This window comes from Anser brachyrhynchus, assembly GCF_964034855.1.
Source record: "Anser brachyrhynchus genome assembly, chromosome: 1".
Lineage (NCBI taxonomy): Eukaryota > Metazoa > Chordata > Aves > Anseriformes > Anatidae > Anser > Anser brachyrhynchus.
Window position 1 is genome coordinate 122,292,202 of NC_137694.1, and position 19,345 is coordinate 122,311,546.

Consider the following 19,345-nt stretch of genomic DNA (forward strand, 5'->3'; position numbering starts at 1 on the left):
AAAAAAAACACTCTTTGGGTTGGATTGTCCACCTAACCAAGCTATAATGTGGCTGAATTCACTGCAGCTGTTACTACAAAGCTGAAAATGATTAGGGAAGAATGGCATGGCAAGAATAGAAGAAGTACAATTTACCTTATTTTTTCACTTTGTTAAGGAGATTAACTAACAAATGCAGACAAAAAAAATCAAAATGATGAGTTTGGTGTTAATTAAGATAGACACAGAAACAAATAACCTAAAATCCCTTCTTCCTCCCCATATTTTTATAGAATATAGACGAAGGTATACAACTACCAAACATAATGCATTGGAATACATTTATTTCTCAAACGTGCTTGCACTCAGTGCTGTGTGTAACTAATACTCGTTTTTTAGCAAGCTCTTATGTATCAGAAAGCTACAAAAAAAACCTTTTCAAAGTCTTCATCTGACATTATTTTTGGAAAGAGTAATATAGTCTGATAATTTTATTATACATTCTCAGGAAAACCTGTGGTTTTCTATTCACACAGTGAATAGATACTCTAGCAAGGTGAAGGTCAACCAGAATCAAGAAGAGTCAGGCAAGGGCATGAGTGAGGATAAACACGTCTCGGCCTGCCAGCTGAAGCTATCACAAAGAAAATTGGCTTCAGGTCTGTAGTGACAGAGAAATAGGGAGCCGCAGTGTGGGAAAAGTATCCTGATACACAGAAATGCTGCAGAAGCAAAGCCAAGGGCATTGTGGACACCAAAGCCAGCTCTATTGAGGCTGCTGTTGACACTCCCCTTTTCTGACTCTTTACCAACACCCAAGCAGATTAAAACCTCTAGCAAATACTAGAAGTAAGCATTTCACTTTAAATAAAAAGCTGCAGCTACTGATAAATGTGAATCGTTCTGTAGGTGATCTTAATAAAACTATTTGGTTTGCACCGGGGAGAGCAAAGAAAAACATTTTGATCTTCTACTTATAAAGCTTAAAGAGTGACTTCTGCTGTGAGAACCTAGAGTTATTGAAACAAGCTTAGGATGCAAGGCTGGATAATCAGCTCTGCAGTCTCTGCTCTGCAGCCAGGTTTCAAAGGTCCATGAATGAGTTTGTGATGCTCATTATTATGGTCCACATACAATATATGTGTCAAAACAGTAGTACAATTCCAGTTCAGTTTAGTATGGACAAAGAGCTCTATCATATGCAATACCAAAATCAGTTCGATAGCAGAGAACAATTTTTGTGCAAATTGATTTGGATTTTGAGTGGAGGACAATTTGGGGGGAGTGCTTCATGGGGAAAGCTTCAAAGCTTCACGGGGAAAAGTACAGAATACACATTCATATCAAAGTTAAACTTACCACTATCCATGATGATTACTGTCAAGGCACAGAACTTGCAAATATCAAATCTGAAAACGAAAGAGGAAACATCCTGTTGAGTTTGTGAATCATGATGAACAGAGAAAAGTTTATAATAATATACGGGAATCGAGAGAAATGTATAATAGTGTTGGAATCCCTGTGGTAAAGATTTATCCCCTTTTGAGTTGTATCACTCCTGCATACATATTAGCCTTGGTAGTATAAGAGTACTATCCAACAAATGATGACTCTTGAGAAAGGGTGAATGCTTCAACCTTTTTCAAAGCATTTCATATTTAGAATATGCAAAGATACTGGTATGAAACACAAGGTGTGTATCATTTTATACTAATCTGCAACCTCTGTTTTACCCAAATCAACTTATAAGGTTAAACTACTTGTATCTTATCTAAGATTCAAATTCACTCTGCAGAGAACATCATGTCAACTCATTACCTCTACTCTGTGGATCAGATTTTTGAAATCCGAATGAACACATGCAAATTCAGAGGCTAGTGATTAAAACGGGATGCCTGCATTAAGTTTGAGGGTAGAACAAGACCTGTAATTTGGCAAAGGAACTTGCCATACATGTAAGGATCCCAGCCCAGCCTACAAGAACTTACATGTACATTATACCTCATCTTGGAAGGAGAACAGACAAAAGATGCACTCAGGCAAGAAAAAGCCTGAAGCTCATTGTACCCACCAGGCAGAGAGCCAACAAGAGCCACACCTGAAGGCCACAACAGCTAGCTGAGAGACTGTTTTCAGTTTCTTGGAGTCTTCATTAGTATGAGAACAGTTAAGAAAATAAAAGCTTTCAGCAAAGGGCTAGAGAGGTGCAGCTGTCTAACCAAGTCGGTAGAACACCACATGAGGTTGAAGATTTTTTACTAATAAATTACCAACTCCTAAAGATTAGCATTAGTTCTACTTCAGAGGCCAAGTTACACATCAACGTATCATTCCGTACTCCTGCCCACAACCTCCTTAAAACCAAAACCTCACAGGCAAACATCTCCATTAAAAAAAGTGTTAATAGTGTACAAGTGTTGGCTGTAGCTGCTGTAATAAAGAGGGAAAGTTAAGGCTTCCAGCACAGCCCTTCCAACGCTAATTTGTCTAGCAAGAGCAGGCTGCAATACTTGTGAGAAATGCTGCTGAAGTGAATGAAGCTCTATAGAAACGTCCCGGTCTACTAACAGAATTGTAGGACTGGGACTAAAGGAAATGTGGGACACGGGAGTAAAGTGATTTTAAAGCAAGTTCATCGAGTCTCTGCGAAGGTAAATAAATGCAAATAAATAGTGAAGATTAAAGCACTGAAATCTCACCACCGTGTTTAGTATATCATTCCTAAGTATGGGAGGGTAACAGAAGCAGAGGGCTTACAATTTTTTTCAGGACATATGCAGTCTCCTCCAGTAGCCTTATTTTTTCTCAGCAGACTACTCTATGCAAAGACAAAAACATCTTTGACGCTTGTTCAATAAAACTGAAATTAGCACAGCTTTCTGGTTAGTCCCATCTTTACAACCCAAATATTTGTGTTGAAAACATTGCCAAACTTTTAGTAATAAACAGGTCACAAAAAATCTGTTTATTGGTAACTGTTCGTTTCGTCTGATAAAACGTGAGTTTCTTTCCCCATTTATTATCGTCCAGTTTCAGGCAGCTTCCTTGCAACAGCTCCTCAAATAGCATTAAGAGCAGTAGAGGAGCAAGACCCCCTCCCACCCTCAGCTCATCTGCTGTAACGCAGTACATGAAACGAATCTTGCCAAGCTTCTTCCCTCTAACAGGAACTTCTTTTTATTTTATTAAATTTTGGTTAGCCTTTAATATTTCAGCCTTATAACGAATAACTTGGATATGGATTTCAACACTAGCAATTAAGAAAATGCAAAACATACATCCCCGTCCACACTCACTGAGTCACAACTAGATGGCTCTGCCTGCAGGGAGGTTTGGTGGAAACGTGGGCCCCGACATCCCTCTTCCCTGCTAAGGGAAGTTTTCCACCAGGAGCTGAGTCTGATGCTGTCTAGGTGTGCAGTGCTGCCTTTGCGACCGGCACAAGGAGCTTAGTACGTCATAATATTTGGGAATGAAAGTCAGAACATTGACACACAGATTGTAAAACTGTGGGAAACAAGTAGAGGAAAAATTAAACTGTCTTCTTCATTGCAAATTGATGCAAGTATATTATGAACTAGTGATAAAATAAAGATTTGCTCAGTTGGCAGCAAAACACAGAAGTTAGAGATCTTCTCACCCTTCCTTCATTACAGAAGGAATCAGCGCACCCTTCTCTAGGAGACATCAAATCCATCTTTCCAGTCACTGTGGTGCAGAAACTTCCCTTCAGCAGTCCACATTAGATTTTTACGGCAATGACGAGTATTCAGAGATCCCTCAAACCAATTATACCAATTTTCCTCCAAATGTGCATCATTCTTTTTTATGCTCCCCTGCCTTCCCTCACCCCTCTGTATCTGCCCAAACTTCTTCATTTCCCAGCCTCCTGCTCTCCCTAAGCTCCCACAGCTCACGGGCAGTTTCCTGCATCCCACTGCCTGCTGGGCGAGAGGCTGATTCGGGACGCAGGCACTGATTGCCCTGCTGCTATACGGGCAGGACAGAAAACTTCAGCTCACCCAAGAGACTCTCCCACTACAGAAGAACTTCTTGGGTCTTTGCCCTCTACTTAATCATCCCTTCCCCCAGAGGGAAAGAGATTAATAATATTTCAGTCCTCTACCCCCTGACAGTTTTGGTTCAAATTGACTAAATAGTTCAAAGATTATTTGGAAAAAGGGTTTGAATGCAGACAAGTACATTAATATTTTTTTTTCCCCTTCATAAACCAGCTAATAAAACTGAAGAGGGTTGGCAACAATACAGGAACATCTTGACCTGCTATTGACTCATTTCTTCCTCCACACAACTTTTTAAATTTAGTTTCCTGCTTTTTAGTCTTCCAAGAACCTCACTGAAGGCTAGGATGGTCCTATGGTGTCAGAGCAATGTTTTTCTCATATATTTCTATATATACACACACATACACACCAATGCAAGAACAAAGTAGCCACAGATAATATCTTACTAGTGACACTAATGCTTGTTATTTCAGGAAACACTCTTCATCCAAGAGTCAGTCATACAGTAGACAGCATGGATAGTGCTACAGCTGAGCATCAAATTCTGAGTTCAGCAGTAAGCTGATGTATCTGACCAGTGACTGTTGAACAGGGGATCTTTTCTGAGCACACACTTGACCATTGGTATGATGGTAAAAAATACAAAAAAAAAGAAAAACAACCCTAAAACGATGAACCACCCACCTCTAATAGAAAATATAAAGACTCAATGGGAAATAAAACGAGTTATACAGCCCATAGGGGACAGCAAAGGAGATGTATCGAAGCCTGTGCTATTTACCAGCACTACTGTGCTCATCACCAACGGGCTGTAGCATCTCACCGAGAAGCATTTTGCATGACAGTTTATGAAGCTAACATTGAAGCAAAAAACCAAGCTGTACATTTTTTTCCATATCTAACCTAAGTATTTTTTCCTCAATCCTGAAGTATTCACACTTTGAATACACTATGTATAAGCACGAATCACAAAATATTTTTTTACAAACATTTCCCAATCTGGTAGTCATATTCTAGCAATGCAGCATATCCCATAAATTGGGATAACTAATTTCAACAACAAACGTTGTTGGCCCAAGATAATATTTCTGCAAGATTTTTTTGCATTTATTAAAATAACCATATTCTGCTAGCAGGTACTCTTCTCCTGGCTACATTTTCTGCCCACAAGTTAGACTGAAACCTACGTGCACCACATACCATTAACGGGCAGAGGATCTGACAGAGGGCAGAAGTCCAATTTGCCTTTGCTATTCTTGCTCACTGTCTGTTACGTATTCTAGAGAAAAACAACATCAAGAACAAAGCACGTCCTGAAGGAAATGATCCTTAAGGGATAACGTGAAGCAGCAGCAATATCTTGCCTCACTCCATTTCTTACTTGCTGCGTTAACAGGGACTTTGAACACTTAAGACCAGCAGGCTCTTCTCCCAACAGGGGACAAACGTGCACTCCAGTACCCAGGTAGGGATAGGGAAATGTTTTTTTTTTTTTTTCCTCTCCATTCTGCAATACAACCCTAACAGGGGATACAGTTGTTAAGCTTAGTTTTGTAACCTGTACAATTAATGAGACTACTGGGACGCAGTTTACAACCAGATGCCACACAGAGCTATAAAATTTTTCATACTATAAATATTTAGGTTCTTCCGGAGCATTTTATGAAAGCAAATACATTCAAGGGACACTGCTAAGTAAAACATCAGATGTTCAGTCCAAAAATAAACAACTCTGTTCTAGTCCCCAGCCCTAAATTGTGTGCAGTGAAACAAGTAAAATACTCCTGTGGGAGGTCTGTTTAGAAGAAAAAATGAAAACAGTAAATAATCACACAGGAAGACAGACAGTAACTTTCAAACTGCCATGCATTCAAAATGTGGGATGTGCTTACCTAAAAATCCCAGTTCCACCATATTTGGGTTCTACGTCCCTGGAAAAAAAAGCATTACAGAAGACTACAATTTTACTCATTACGGTCTTTTTAGAAGACCTTTTTTTCCAGGAAAAGTGCACACAAGGATTTATATGGATTCAAACACTGTAGAAATATATTGCTTTTCCTCCAAGCAGGAAGTCCACAGTTTAAGGATATGGGAGAAGCCTCTACTTAGTAAATTTATTTGTTTGGAACAGCAAGGTTTGCCATGGAATCAGGCTGGGAATAAAGAGGGATGAAACCCATCGGAAACTACTGTCAAATGTACAAGATTCACCCCACCTGAGACTACAAAGAACAAGGGTAAGAGTGAAACGGAACTGGAAAAAAAACCCTTCAGCTTTATAGATGCTATCCAATCACAGCGTTATAACACATTAATTTTCATTACATAGGGATCGAAACCACAGACTAAATCACTAAGAGACGCTTGTAGTTAGCAGACTGCCATTATGTCTTAAAATCAATAGAATAAATCATCGCTCACGGAACTAGTGTGATAAGTACAACTCTTCACACAGAGCAGCATTTGACAGAGAGCGGGTTGCTCCTGACTGCAGCTGGGCAACGCTTCATATGGCTGAGGCTGAAGTCCAAGTTTCTGCCTCAGCTTCATTACCCATTCTTTACTCAGTGTTTTTTTGTCACTTTAAAGCTGTGATAGCGTTCTGGCTGCCTGTTCTCTGGTTACTCCCAGGCTCCCCCAGTTCAAAGAGGGAATTACTGTAAGTTAAGACATCTATTCCTTCCCCTGCCCTTCAAAACCAGACAAGAACAATCTCCCAGTGCACACATTTTGGCAAGCAGGACATCTGTGCAGAGAAGTAACACCACTCTCCCTTTGGCGAGGGAAAACTTTGGTTAGCTTCATTGTTTTGAAGTGCATGGGGACCATCTGGGCAGTTCTTGGGAAAAATAACTGAATACTTACGAAACCAGCAGTACCGAAACCAAAACTGTACAAATGCTCAAGAGTCCATGCCTGTCTCATCAGCCTACATAGCAGCATCCCAGACACTTTAATTTTCTGGAAGCTGCCATTGAAAAATGTTGCTTTAGGTTAAGACATTATCACCCTGCTTTGGGAACACAAATTTGGAGTATTTAATTTGATAACCCACTTAAATGTTGATACTGCAATCATTGATTTCTCTATTTATTTTTTTTTTAAATTGGGAATGGTGCATGATTAAATATAGCCTTCACAGTATGATGTATTTTTATCCTGATTTTGTATGGAATCAAAACTAGTGATACTGTGTTACCTAACCATCCTAACTTCTGCTTCCCCAGTACCTTTTAACCAAATCTGACACAGATTTCTACCTCTGTGCTCCCGCAAGTTTTCCTTGAATACTGATGACCGAGAAGAACAGAGACAAGCCGTTAATGTTCTCAGTGAAGTATAAGTTGGGGTTTCCCACTTGTGGAAGCCTTTCAAGAGGCATGGTGCCTTTGATGACTGTAAATCATTACCCATTTTCACCAGCACGAGGAAGGTAGGCAGTAAGCATACAGTCCCAGCCTGAACAGACCTTTGCAAGCTGCCAAGGCCAAAAAGTTGGAGAGATGAAAATAGGGAAATAGCACACCGGCACATGGGAGGTGTCTGAGAATACTGTGTTTTGGTTAACAGCTGGGTCACAAAAATACACGTTAGAAAATTGAAGAGAACTCAGATTGTTGAAGTAGAAAAGTGCAAAAGCTGACAGACAGGAAAACAGCTTCATCATAGTTCTGGTGCTGCATGACCTAATTGCTGTTTAAGTAATGGCTTCCAAATCAAACTCAAGCTGTCAGCTACTTTGATACTATCTATTCTAATTTAAGACTTGAATAGATGGACTCTTATCTACAACATGGATAATAACCTATACGTGCCCTGTATTTGTCTCTATCAATGCCTATACTCACGTCAGCGAGGAATGCAGCGCAATAGGGGTAAGTCTGAAAAACAAAACAGTTGGTGATGAGGACCCAACATTAACACAACATGCATGGTAAAGATTTTCCTTTGCAGTAGCTCCTACTTGATTCCTTGGGCTGAATATTGTGCGGTTGTCGGACTGCATTAGGTATGCTCTCAGAGCACATCTTTCAGTTTTTCTTCATCCAAAAGTAATTCAGTTTGATTGCTTTGAAATGATTCTGCAATGAGAAACCAAAGCACGGAAAGTGGTGACAATTGGGAGTTTTGCTTCCATAGCACACTCCTAATCTGAACCAAAACGCTGCTGCAGATATGTCCAGTGTGTATGTAGCGTATGACTACACTCAAAGAAGTTAAGAAGCTTTGAGGAAGGAAGCTCTGGATAAACCATTCATCAGCAAAGAATTAAAGGTCGATAGGGGACAGCAGTGAATGTCTGGCAAAACTTCCTGTGGTGCTGCTACAGAATCACTTTGACAGACAAGTAGCCAAAAACAGAGGTAACACAAGACTCTCCCTCAAGCAAGAAATCGCTGGGGTGCTAGTTAGGAGTAACGCCTCCCAGACAGAACCCCACATTTTTAGGACATCACCCAAAAATGTCAGGCTTATCTACAGATGGAGGGGGGAAAAAAAAAAAAACAAAAACACCAACAAGCAAAATGACAACAAAAAAAGGCAAAACAATAAAAACTCAAGAAAACAAAAAAACAAGGAAACAAAAAAAATAAGAACAAAAAACCCTCACCACAGTACACCAGATTTCTTAAGCCATCTATGTGCTTATCTTATCTTCAAAAGCTGTGTGCTCCCTGTGGAAATTAAGCAATGCTCTGGCTCTAAGAATTCAACCTTGTTAACCCACTAAACTCCATTCAAATTCAGCTGAAGTGGTGTGTTGAACACACTTAAAACTAATTACAAGAAAAAAAAAAACCAACAGCATTGCTAATACACAGGACACCACAGGGCCCAATCTAAGAATTAAAAATCGGAAATGCCAGTGTTTGCTCAGAAAGACCAGAGGGAAAGAAAAAAAGACACAGCTGATCAGCTAACCTGGTAAGCAGGGAGATAACCTAGCCACCTCCCACAACCTCAGAAAAACTGGGCAGACAAAAAGCATCCCCCACGTGTAGTGGAAACCTACTAATAGAGACTACAAAGTTAAAATCTGGTTTATGACCACCATTATTATAAGCACTTTCGGTAACTTTCTCTCCAATCTCTCTAACCAGCTTCTACAATAATAAAGAAGCACACGAAGTCAATTTATAATAAGCCAGGGAAACTCCATTATGATCCTTCTGCCTTTCATTTACAGGCAGCTGAAGTTCTAAATAATGCATTGATAAATTCGTATTCCACACTATTAAAGTGGCAGCTGCTAGCTCTTCTCATGAAAAGAGCCATACGACCTATATCAGAATTGCTGCAGACTGCTTCGTTTATAGAGTGTTTTCACCCATAACCTTCCTAATCTAGAAGCAGCTTTGAACGTGCACTTGTTTTACTTTCCTCCCCTGTTCTGTGCTCCTGATTTCATGCAAATGAAACGTTTGCATGTTTTGTAAATTACAAACAAGCCGACTTCCATTTTGCAGTTCAAACCATCTACTGCTGCTTTACAGATGACAAACTGAGGGATATGAGTCAAAAGCTCCCAACTCTAGTTATAAACTGGGATGTATGCAGATTAAAAATGACATGCTGCTTTAAAAAAAGGGGAAAAAAAGGAAAAAAAAAAACTTTGTGTTTGAATAATCACTGTATGACAAACCACCCACTTTAAAGCAGGCAGACATTTCGGGTGATCTAATCAGGCCATAGACAGTCTGTCAGGGTAAATCGGTCTTTTGGCTATACACTTGTGACCTAGCAGGTAATTACATTACAGCTCTCCATTATTTCTCACAACAGGAGAAGCAAGAGGGCACCCACCGACCTGAGCTGATGTGGATGTAAATAAGTACAACGACCTTAATTTTCACATAGCGCTAAAGTTAGGGAACTTGCTGCTGCAAGACAGTGTTGAGGACAAACATTGAAATGGTTTTAAAAAAAAGTAAAGTAAAAATGAACAAATGCAACACACTCCTGCAACACACAACCTCCAGCTGTATCCTCTTCCCCAGGAAGATCCTCATCAACTGATAGTCCAGCAAAACACCAAGGGATGGATCACTCTGCCCATGCTCTGCCATAAGACACCTCCCATGGCATCTCACCCCAGCCCCTGGCACAACGCACAATGCCAGGCTGACATTTGGGTTGATCCAGTTCTTAGAAGTGTATGCTAAAACAGCTAACCATTTAGCTTCCAGCGAGCTCCGAGTTATTAATACCCAGTTTAGTTTCTTATGTAGTTTATGGTCAGACAGTTTCCAAGTGTTTCAACTAAAAAAGTTCAGGAGCCATCTAGCCTTCAGATCTTAAAAGTTTTTTTCAAAGAAAGCATGTATTATTGCATCTTCAGAGGTACCACATATACTTCTACTGGTAACGATCTGGCTATAGCAGAAGGGAAGTGATCTGGTGCCCAGCAAGGAATGAGTAACTCTGCTCAGTTCCTCTCCAAAACAGTTTATGGGTGGGTTAGGGCCAGGGAAGTAAATACCTGCACATAAAAATCGAGCTGATAAGCGGCAAGTGGTCTCTTCAATCGTTCCTGCCCTCCGCTATCTACAATCTCCCCAGACTCTGGGTCCCACCACCCCCTGCCAAATCGACACATTCAGGATAAGCAAAAAGTAGATTATAACCCTGCTGGTTTTATAAAGCCTTTTCAAAGCATTTATAGGTCAGGGAGGAGAGAGGAAAAAATTGCTACATTTACTTCAGATTATGTCTCTCCAGGAAAGGCAAAATACTTTCTTCTCCTTCCCCCCTGCAAGTGACATTTAAACATAATTTTCATGGCCAATAACAAAGCTGCTAGTGCTGCAGGATACGTCAGAGCTGTTGTAAAGAGCAAAGATCTGGCGAGGCGTCACTTGATATTTGCCTGGCACTGCCCATCCTTGGGATGTGAAGGAAAGCCACATTTTATTTGGGATACAAAAATCAGAGAAGGGTCTAGCGACAGTACCTGGTCAGAGTCTCTTCACAAGGCTATAATTTCATTGCACGTATGGTGCTTGCCCATTCAGAAAAGGTCAAAAGACCATGGCTAAATAAATATGCACTTTTTTTTTTCCTACTTGGAAAATCTTGTATTTCTTCTCCAACACATCTTAAAAAGCAAAACCATGACGCAAATGTCACAAATAATATCTTCACGGATTTTCCAATAACACAGGCTGGCCGTACAAAATTCAGCCTCCAACTGTATCAGTCTGTATCCAATATTCAAGCCTTCTTTTTGCAGATGAAGAGAAAAAAAGACCTGAGATTCTGTACATTTGAAAAAGATTATCCTCGACTCCCCGAACCTTTTCTTGAAATTGTTACAATTGGGTGAACGGAAAGAAGCAATAGCTACTTTATTTCCCTCTAAATTCCTGATATTTTGAAGTAAAAGGGGGTAAGATAGGAAGGGAGGGAGGGAGGGAGAGGGAGATCAGAACATGCATTTTTGTAGCCAAAAAACGCCTGGATAAATTCACGCATCTTTGCTGTGCAGGCAATAATTTCGTAATAAATCTATGCCTGCTACTTTGTAAAGTTTATTTTGCTTTTCTGCAGTGAGGAAAAGGTGAGGTGAATATTCTGCTCTGTAAGTAAATTGCATTAGCACTTGCTTGGTAGGCCAATGTCTTACACCTCATTTAATTTAGAAGAATTATCCAGAAGCAATACAAAGTAATTTTTCTAGCTTAGTGCAGCACTTCACAGAGAAATGTGCAAACAAAGCCTTCTCTTCCAAATATTTATGCACCATCAGCATGTTTGAATACAAGTTTCCACCCTGCCTGTTTTCCCCTGCAGCAAGGCACATATGACGGCATTTCAGAGCATGTTTTAATGGGATTTTCCAGTCAACCAAAAATCAAATTGCACAGAAGTGCCAGAAGAGTTATATGAAAGCTATAAATAGGTATTTCATCTTATCAATTACATGGTAGCTAGAAAGAAGATAACGAGGCACAAGTACTTCACTGATTTTTATGAAGTTTTGTCACATCAGGGAGTTACAGAAAGGCACACAACACACACGTATATACATATATTTTAATACCACTACTTTCTCTCCCGTAACGCCCACCCCTCTCTTCCCCCCAGTGGAACTGGGGGGCGCTAATGCAGCTCTGTGCCCTGTACTGCAGCTTCGCAACTCTTCCGCCCATCTCCCTCGCCTCTCCTCTACCCCTTTGCACTCAAAGGCTGCTGCAGAAAAGAAATCTAACTTCCTAAACTGCATTTGCCACTGAAGCCAACCTACCAGTTAACTAGTTTTGCATTCCTCAAGTTACCTTCAAGTCGCAATAATAAATTAAATTTGGTTTAGAAAGACCGAAATCAAGTACCATTTTTCATTTTACACACTTGCAATTCTGTAAGAATTGCTAGAAACGCAAAAGTGGAATACTTCAACAGTATTTCTTTTTAAAGGGTGCAAACACAGTTTTCCTATTTTTAGATTGCTTTCCTTTAGCAAGAGGGCTTTGTGTCTATGTGGGGTTTCCTCATGTCCTCTAGTCCAACCCATTGGTCCTTTTCAACCGCCTAGTACAGAACAGTAGAAAAATACAGTTGTATTCACAGAAGTTTTCCCAAATAAAGCAAACTAGTATAGAGGATGGAACCGTTTTGAACATCGTAACTCAAGAAAAGACTTGAAGTTACCATCGAAATAAACACCACAGTAAAGCTTGAAGTCACAGCCTATCATCGATCAACCACATGGCATAAATCCATAGAAAACAAAGCTACATGAGTTCCAGTAGTCACAAAACCACCAGTATCACAGCATACATACAAAGAATTTCTGATACTTCCCAGCACTGTGGAAACACTAGAGCACCTCCCAGAACTAGAACAATAAATCTATTGATACTCTCCTACGCCTTATAAAGTGATTCAGTACATTACACATTCTGCTTTTGAGTAGGAAGCATGCAGAAGTATTCAACAAAAACAATTCTGAAAGATTTTGGCTTTCAAAAATCAGTTTTAAAAGATTTAGGGCAAGAAAAATGTTGAACTCACTTAAACACTGACATGCCAAATTAACGTGCAAAATTAAGTGTATTTGAAGATACGATTTATCTTAGTTATGTTGAGAACACGCAGAGTTAAAATGGTTAATTGTTGAAAACTTTATTCGCAACAGAAAGGTCCTCGACCAGCATCTGCACGTCTAACATTCGCTCCTGAAAGATTTAAAAGGTGGCAGTGGGAGGTGCTCTGCCCACCCCTACAAGCTGTATACCTACCCCAGCACCTAGGGAATGTCAAGGGGAGAGGAGTCCTCCAATGCGTGCAAACAGATCACTGATGTTTTTTTAAATTTGGTTAGTTCTGTTGTGTACATTTACATAAGAAATACACTGCAGAAGTCATTGGAGAACATTCCTAGGCTTTCTGCCCACCAGCAGCTGCATCTCCACTTTTTGTATTTCTGTGTAAATCATTTCACCTGCCCAGAAATTTCATCAAACCTTTGCCAAGAGTTCCTGAAGAACAGCCATAGTGAAATTGCTTTGACACTCCATTTTTCCAGGAAAACACAGATGTGGCAGGCTTGCAGCTGGTCATGTCTTTACAGCTTGGCATAAGGGGCCTTTCCATTAAGGATAAGTGCGTTCACCTCGCTCCTCACTTTGACTTTGCTCCCCCAGATCTATTCACCAGCTCCTCGCCCCTCTTGAAGATCCTCCTTGTGCCTTCCCCTCTGAGCAGCCTGCTGCTGCTCTTCCAGGACGTCAGCAGAGAAAGTTACTGAAATACTGATGCTTTGCTAAGAGTTCCTGTACATCAATCCCAGCTAAAGCTGCTGTCTGGGCAGGTAGTCCCCCCCCCCCAGCCTGCTCCCTCCCTCAAGCCAACACCACGGGGTTTGGCTGGCGGCCCTGTGGCCAACCGGCCAGAGTTAGCCCAGTGGAAATCCTTCTGTGTGCGTGTATGAGCGCATGAGTCGGTTTGACTTCTCATTTTAAAGCAAATCAGCTCCCTGGTCCAGCTGGCTGCACACTGCTGGGAGTACTACTGGGGAGGCGGTCAAAATGCAAAACCTCGCAAGGATGGAGGGAAAAAGCAAGAACTCTTGCTTTCAGGCAGCAGGACACACTTCGATCAGTTAAGCTGCTTATAAAGCCACGCACTCGGTTCTCCAGCCTAAGCCATGCCTTTATGTTGCTGCTGCCCACAGCCCTGATAAGCAGCAGCAGCAAACAGAAAATAGCACAGTGAGTCCGTTTCACTGCTGATACTCAGACTGCTCAGCCCTACTGCAAGAAAATGTCAAGGACTGTGCTAATTTCAGCTGCTGCAGGACAAATCTATAGGAAGACGGGCAAGAGTTTGCTAATGATACTGCTGTTGAGACCTCTTTCCCTCAGCAGCGAGAATGGAGACTAGGGAAAAAAGAACGACCAGGAAGGTGTTTCTCCTCTCCCAGCTTTAGCAAACAGCTTGGAGAGGAAGACTCTACAAATAAGAGCTGAAAAATACACACAAGGTCAGTGAATAGCACACCGATAAACCTGGAGGCACAGGCAGGTGCAAAGGTTCACGACTGATGAATGCCACTGTCTGGCAGCATTCCTATAAACCGCCCAACAAAAAAACCCAGCGAGCTAACAAATTCATGCTTTTTGAGCCCAAAAGGAATAATTCTTCAATGTTGAGTAGTGAACACTTAGAAATATGGCTAATATAACAGATATTACACACTAGGTAGTTAATTTAGAGGCAGGGATTTAAGGAGGAATTGGTGTAAACTGATCCTTGAAATTGGTTCATGGAATTCATTATCACACTACAGGGAAACAAGGAGCTCAGAGGAACAGGAATATCCAGAATTACAACAATAGCAGATAATGTCTTGCTGTAAACAAAAAAAACATCTCACGTAATCCACGGTTCTGTGAAAAAACAGAAGTTCTGCAGTTTCAGGTAAGAAAATGAACTATGATAAACTATTCCAATATTACCTTCCACGTGTCTTCCCTCCGGTTTTTAGTATTACTTTATCTGAACGCTGTTGGAGTAATCTTATTGGAGCAGACTGACCGCTATGCTGAAAAACCAGAAGTATGTTGAGAGGAGAATCATAAAACACGAGATGCCAACTTTCAACAGTTGTTTCAGAAGCAAGGTGAGAAGGTTGATTCAAATGCTTTAAAAGAAACCCTCCACTGAGCAGGTACACAGCACAGTGCAATGGACAAGATTTGAGTGATCTCAAGCCTCTAAGACATCTGCTCAGAAAAAAATCACACAAGGAGGGACTCTTAGTTTGAGAACAGGCAACATTTCATTTGCCACTGTATTGTTTTAGGAGTCTTTGCCCTAAATTCCAACATAATGGATCTGGGTTGTACAAATGTTTCTTGTCAGTTGTTACAAATGTATTTCTGAAAAGATGCGTAACTTTTACCCGAAGTTAATAATGATTACATAAAATATCTTTAAGAGTGAGCCCCAGCCTGAAAATATGTATATATCAGTTTCAACAAATACATGACTAGTAAGCCAAAACACAGGGTGTGATTTTAGATGGTTAGCATGCAGTTTCTTTAACCCTGTTTGCAGATAGGCTTTGCTTTTGAAATGTAGCTATTTTAATAATGATACTCAGCAACCTTGGTTAAAGCACAAGTCAGTTGATAATTAGTACCATCAAAACTAATGGCAAAAAGAGAATGGTATAAGCTTATTTCAGACTTCACAAATGTGTATCCCATTTTACTGAGCAGGACTCAGTAAATAGAACAAAGGTAAACAAGGAAAAGCCTGGGTATTGTCAGATTAGATTTCAAGAGGTCAAATAGTTACTGACATCTGAACTCAAACAAAAATAGCTGGCAGCAGAACAGACATTAGACATGAGGTCATTTAATCCACTCCCTTACCAGTTCTGTATTACTTTCTACTGTGCACTGCAAGTACTTTTGTTTATAATGTCGAAGGGGAGAGGAAGCAAGGGATGTGGGGAGAGACAGGGGGGAAAAGCAGGCTGTCTCTGGAGGCTGAAGCAAAATAGGCACTAGTGACATGAGCCAGACAAAGACTGCACACTAGAAACACAGTTGATAGGAGTTCATGAAAGGGTAAGACTGTATGGAAAGCAGCAGAGAAGTTCAGAATCGAACTGAGAACCTGAAAGCAAAAGACCTTAACAGGATTGCACAAAAAATATTTTTTTTGCCTATAGGGAGCTGTAGAAAATGTGAAGATACAGAAGAAATGAGATTGACGAGATTAATGGACACGCGGAGTGGATGGGCAAAACGTTTTTTTTGTTTTTTTTTTTCCCCATTACTCATACTGGGAGTGAATGGTACCAACTGCATGTCGTGTTGCTCCCTCACCCGCCCAGTTGTTGATAGGAGCTGCTGGGTAAGGGATATGATCTGGGGTCAAAAGCAAGTCAGACTTTTTTTCCCCAGCAGGATTAATCCTCTGATCCACCTCACCAGATGAACATGGAACAGTTATGCTATTAGAAGGGAAGGAGACCACAGAGGTACGCAGGGCAGCATATGGGAAAAGAAGAACAGGGAAAAGGCAAGGAGCTGCTGTAAAACAACATAGCAAACACAAACTTTTCACAACAATATGGCCTAAAATAAGCTAACACTGTACTGACACATATTCTGTCCCTGCTTTTGCCTCAGAGTTCCTTCGTGACTTGACAGAAGTCGCTTTAAAATGCACACAGTCAGTGCCCACGCTTAAACAGCATTTTATTTGAGAGACGCTTTTCTCAAAATCCGAGTGTTTGATTTGTAAAAGCAGCGGAGGTTTTGACCAGCAATTCAATTTATTTGAACCTGTGCACTTAATGTAAACCAGGATATGGAAGTTGAACCCATGAAAAAACACAGATCCTGGGTGTTCCTGAACCAATCCGCACAGCTTTACCCTCCATCCTTCATATGGAAGTACAGGGATGATAACTAACAAAACTCTCCCTAGACAAGGAAGTAAGCAGGCATTTGTCAAGTGCTGAGATGTTAACGTGACAATAGACAAAGACACAGAAGGATTCATAATTCAATATTCGAAGCAGAATGCGAACACTGATTTGAACAGCATTCAGAAAACAGATCTTGAGGTCACACTGCCTAAGTACTGACCACAGGCCAAAACACTTCATCTCATTCGCACCCTGAGCCAAACAGGAATTTTTATGCAACAAACTGCATGTTATTACCTAATACAAAACTGTAGTTCAATCTAGATGTGCAAGGAGGCTGAACTGAGGTTAACTAAAGAACTTTTAATTTGTGAGAGCTTCTGGAAATGACAATTGTAGCGCAGTTGTGTGTTACTCCCTACCTTTAACAAAAGGAAACTGAAGTCTGTTATAATCTCAGCACCTAGGCGTGTTATAACCAGATGCAACGCTTCGCCGTTTGAGCTAGCGCATCAACTTGTAGCAGTAGTTGGCCGCAGATCTCTAGGTGAACTCGCATGAGGAAAAGACGATTCCTGTTTTGCCCGGGGATTTCCTGATACTTGCTAATTGCGAGGACATGGAGATACTCGGGAATCCCAGGCTCTCTCCTAGGCTGCCCTGGAAGACACACTCCTTTACCTAGGAGAGGCTGAAGCGAGGTGGCCGAACAGAGGAGCAAGAAGCCTCGCTCCTGCCCTCCCGGGCAGCTCTCCCCCATCCCCTCCCCTCCTCCCCGGCTCCCAGCCGCGCTCCCACCGCGCGAGCAGCAGGAACCGCGCTGCCCAACCCGCCCTTCCCGGCCAGGTCTGCTCAGACCGCCCGGCCGTACCCCACCGCCGTGCAGCCCGTGACGAGGAGCCGAGCCCCGCCGAGCCCCGCCGCCCCTCCCGCCCCGCTCCCCCCGCACTCACCGCCCGAGGCAGGCGCGGAGCCGCCGCCGCCCCACCGCAGCCGCTGCCCCCCGGCTCCCCGCCTCACGGCGGCGGCCGCACGACGCATGCGCGGCGGAGGGGAGGGCTCCACCGCCCGGCCCGGGCAGATGGGGGCGTGGCCAAGGGGAGCCCCGCCCCCGAGAGCGTGGCCGGCGGGCGCTTCGTGCCCAGCGGGTTAGGGGCGGGGGTGCCGCCATGTTGCCCTCAGGGGGTTTGGGGGGTGCGGAGGGAAAGGGGATGGCGGCGCTCGCACAGCTCGCGGCCCGTTTATAGCCGCCACCCGCAGCAGCGTGGTTGTGAAGGGTTTAGGACCCGCTGGCAGAAATGGCAGCCTGGCTGCCCCCTCCGTGCCAACTCCAGCTGGCACAGAGCATAGCATGCCCTTTATCCCATGACATGGAAGCAAAGCACGCTATGAATATGCAGTGTTTTTCCTACTTTACGTTACTGCCGTCTTTGTACTTAATGGTTTCAGCTGATAGCAGGTTATGATACTGTATACCACTACTTTTTACATTTAACTTTACCGACAATCAGTAGAGAAAGGAATGAGGTAACAGCTTGGCCGCGTAGACATTTAGGTAATGGAAAGATGAGACACTGTTTGCAATAGTTCAGGCATGTCTGAGCTTCTTTAGTGGATCTTGACTTCTAATTTAAAGCCAATGTTTTCATGTATGTCATTGATACCAGGCATCGAGACCATCAGAATTCATATAAAAGTAATTTTACAGAATTATCTAGAAATTCAACTCCTTTGAATCAATGGGAGACAAAATATCTAGGCTCTTTGAAAGTTGGCTAAGACCAAGACCCTGACAACAAAAGGCCCTCAGGAGGTCCCATATACATTTAATATCTAGCTGAGTCTGCCAGGTCTATCAGGCCTAAGTCTTTGGTACCCTCCACCAATAACAATCCAATCCCGTAACAACCCACCCACCTCCAAACTGATAACAATTGCAACAGTGAGACAAATGCTATTTTTGCTTGCGTTTATAATACTTTTTAGTTTTAAAAAGGCATTTCCAGTGCTATAGAGAAGGAATTCAGAGAAAACATGTATTTTTAGAACAAAAGATACACTTTAAATTATGGGATTTTTACTACTTTTCAATACAGGTAACTCATTTTCCATTTAGAATTTGCCTTTTGGCCCGAATCACCAGATCCTCTATTTTGAATTACAGACACATAATTCAGTAACCTAATGTTTTATTTATTTTCAGAAATGAAGCTGTGTGGTGTAATTCAATATACATATACCAATTAGCTTCAAATGCAATAAAAATAAAAGGACGTTATGACTCAGCTGCAACTTTAAAAATATTTTACTAAATAAATGATGGGAAAGGTACAAATTTTAGATACACTTTCCATCTTGGAGTGGAATATTCTTCAGAATGACAAATGGCCTCAAGTTTGTGCTAAAATAATACCAACTGAAATTTCCGTGGTGTGAACAAAAAATAGTAGCA

At 41.6% G+C, this 19,345-nt stretch overlaps 1 protein-coding gene across 2 annotated transcripts in view; it reads right to left on the reverse strand.

Moving 5' to 3' along the window:
• Positions 1-18,776, reverse strand: part of PRRG1 (proline rich and Gla domain 1) — a 33,522-nt gene extending 14,746 nt beyond the window's left edge. The window contains exons 1-3 of one of the 2 annotated variants that reach the window (XM_080576288.1): positions 17,847-17,923; positions 17,316-17,553; positions 1,339-1,388 (exon numbers count right to left, since the gene is read on the reverse strand). In XM_080576288.1, coding sequence (XP_080432414.1) covers positions 1,339-1,348 — 10 coding nt within the window. In that variant the 5' untranslated portion in view covers positions 1,349-1,388; positions 17,316-17,553; positions 17,847-17,923. Of the gene's footprint in view, positions 1-1,338; positions 1,389-17,315; positions 17,554-17,846 lie in introns of both variants that reach the window. The other variant, XM_080576287.1, reaches the window with a different exon arrangement.
• Between the last annotated feature and the right edge of the window lie 569 nt (positions 18,777-19,345).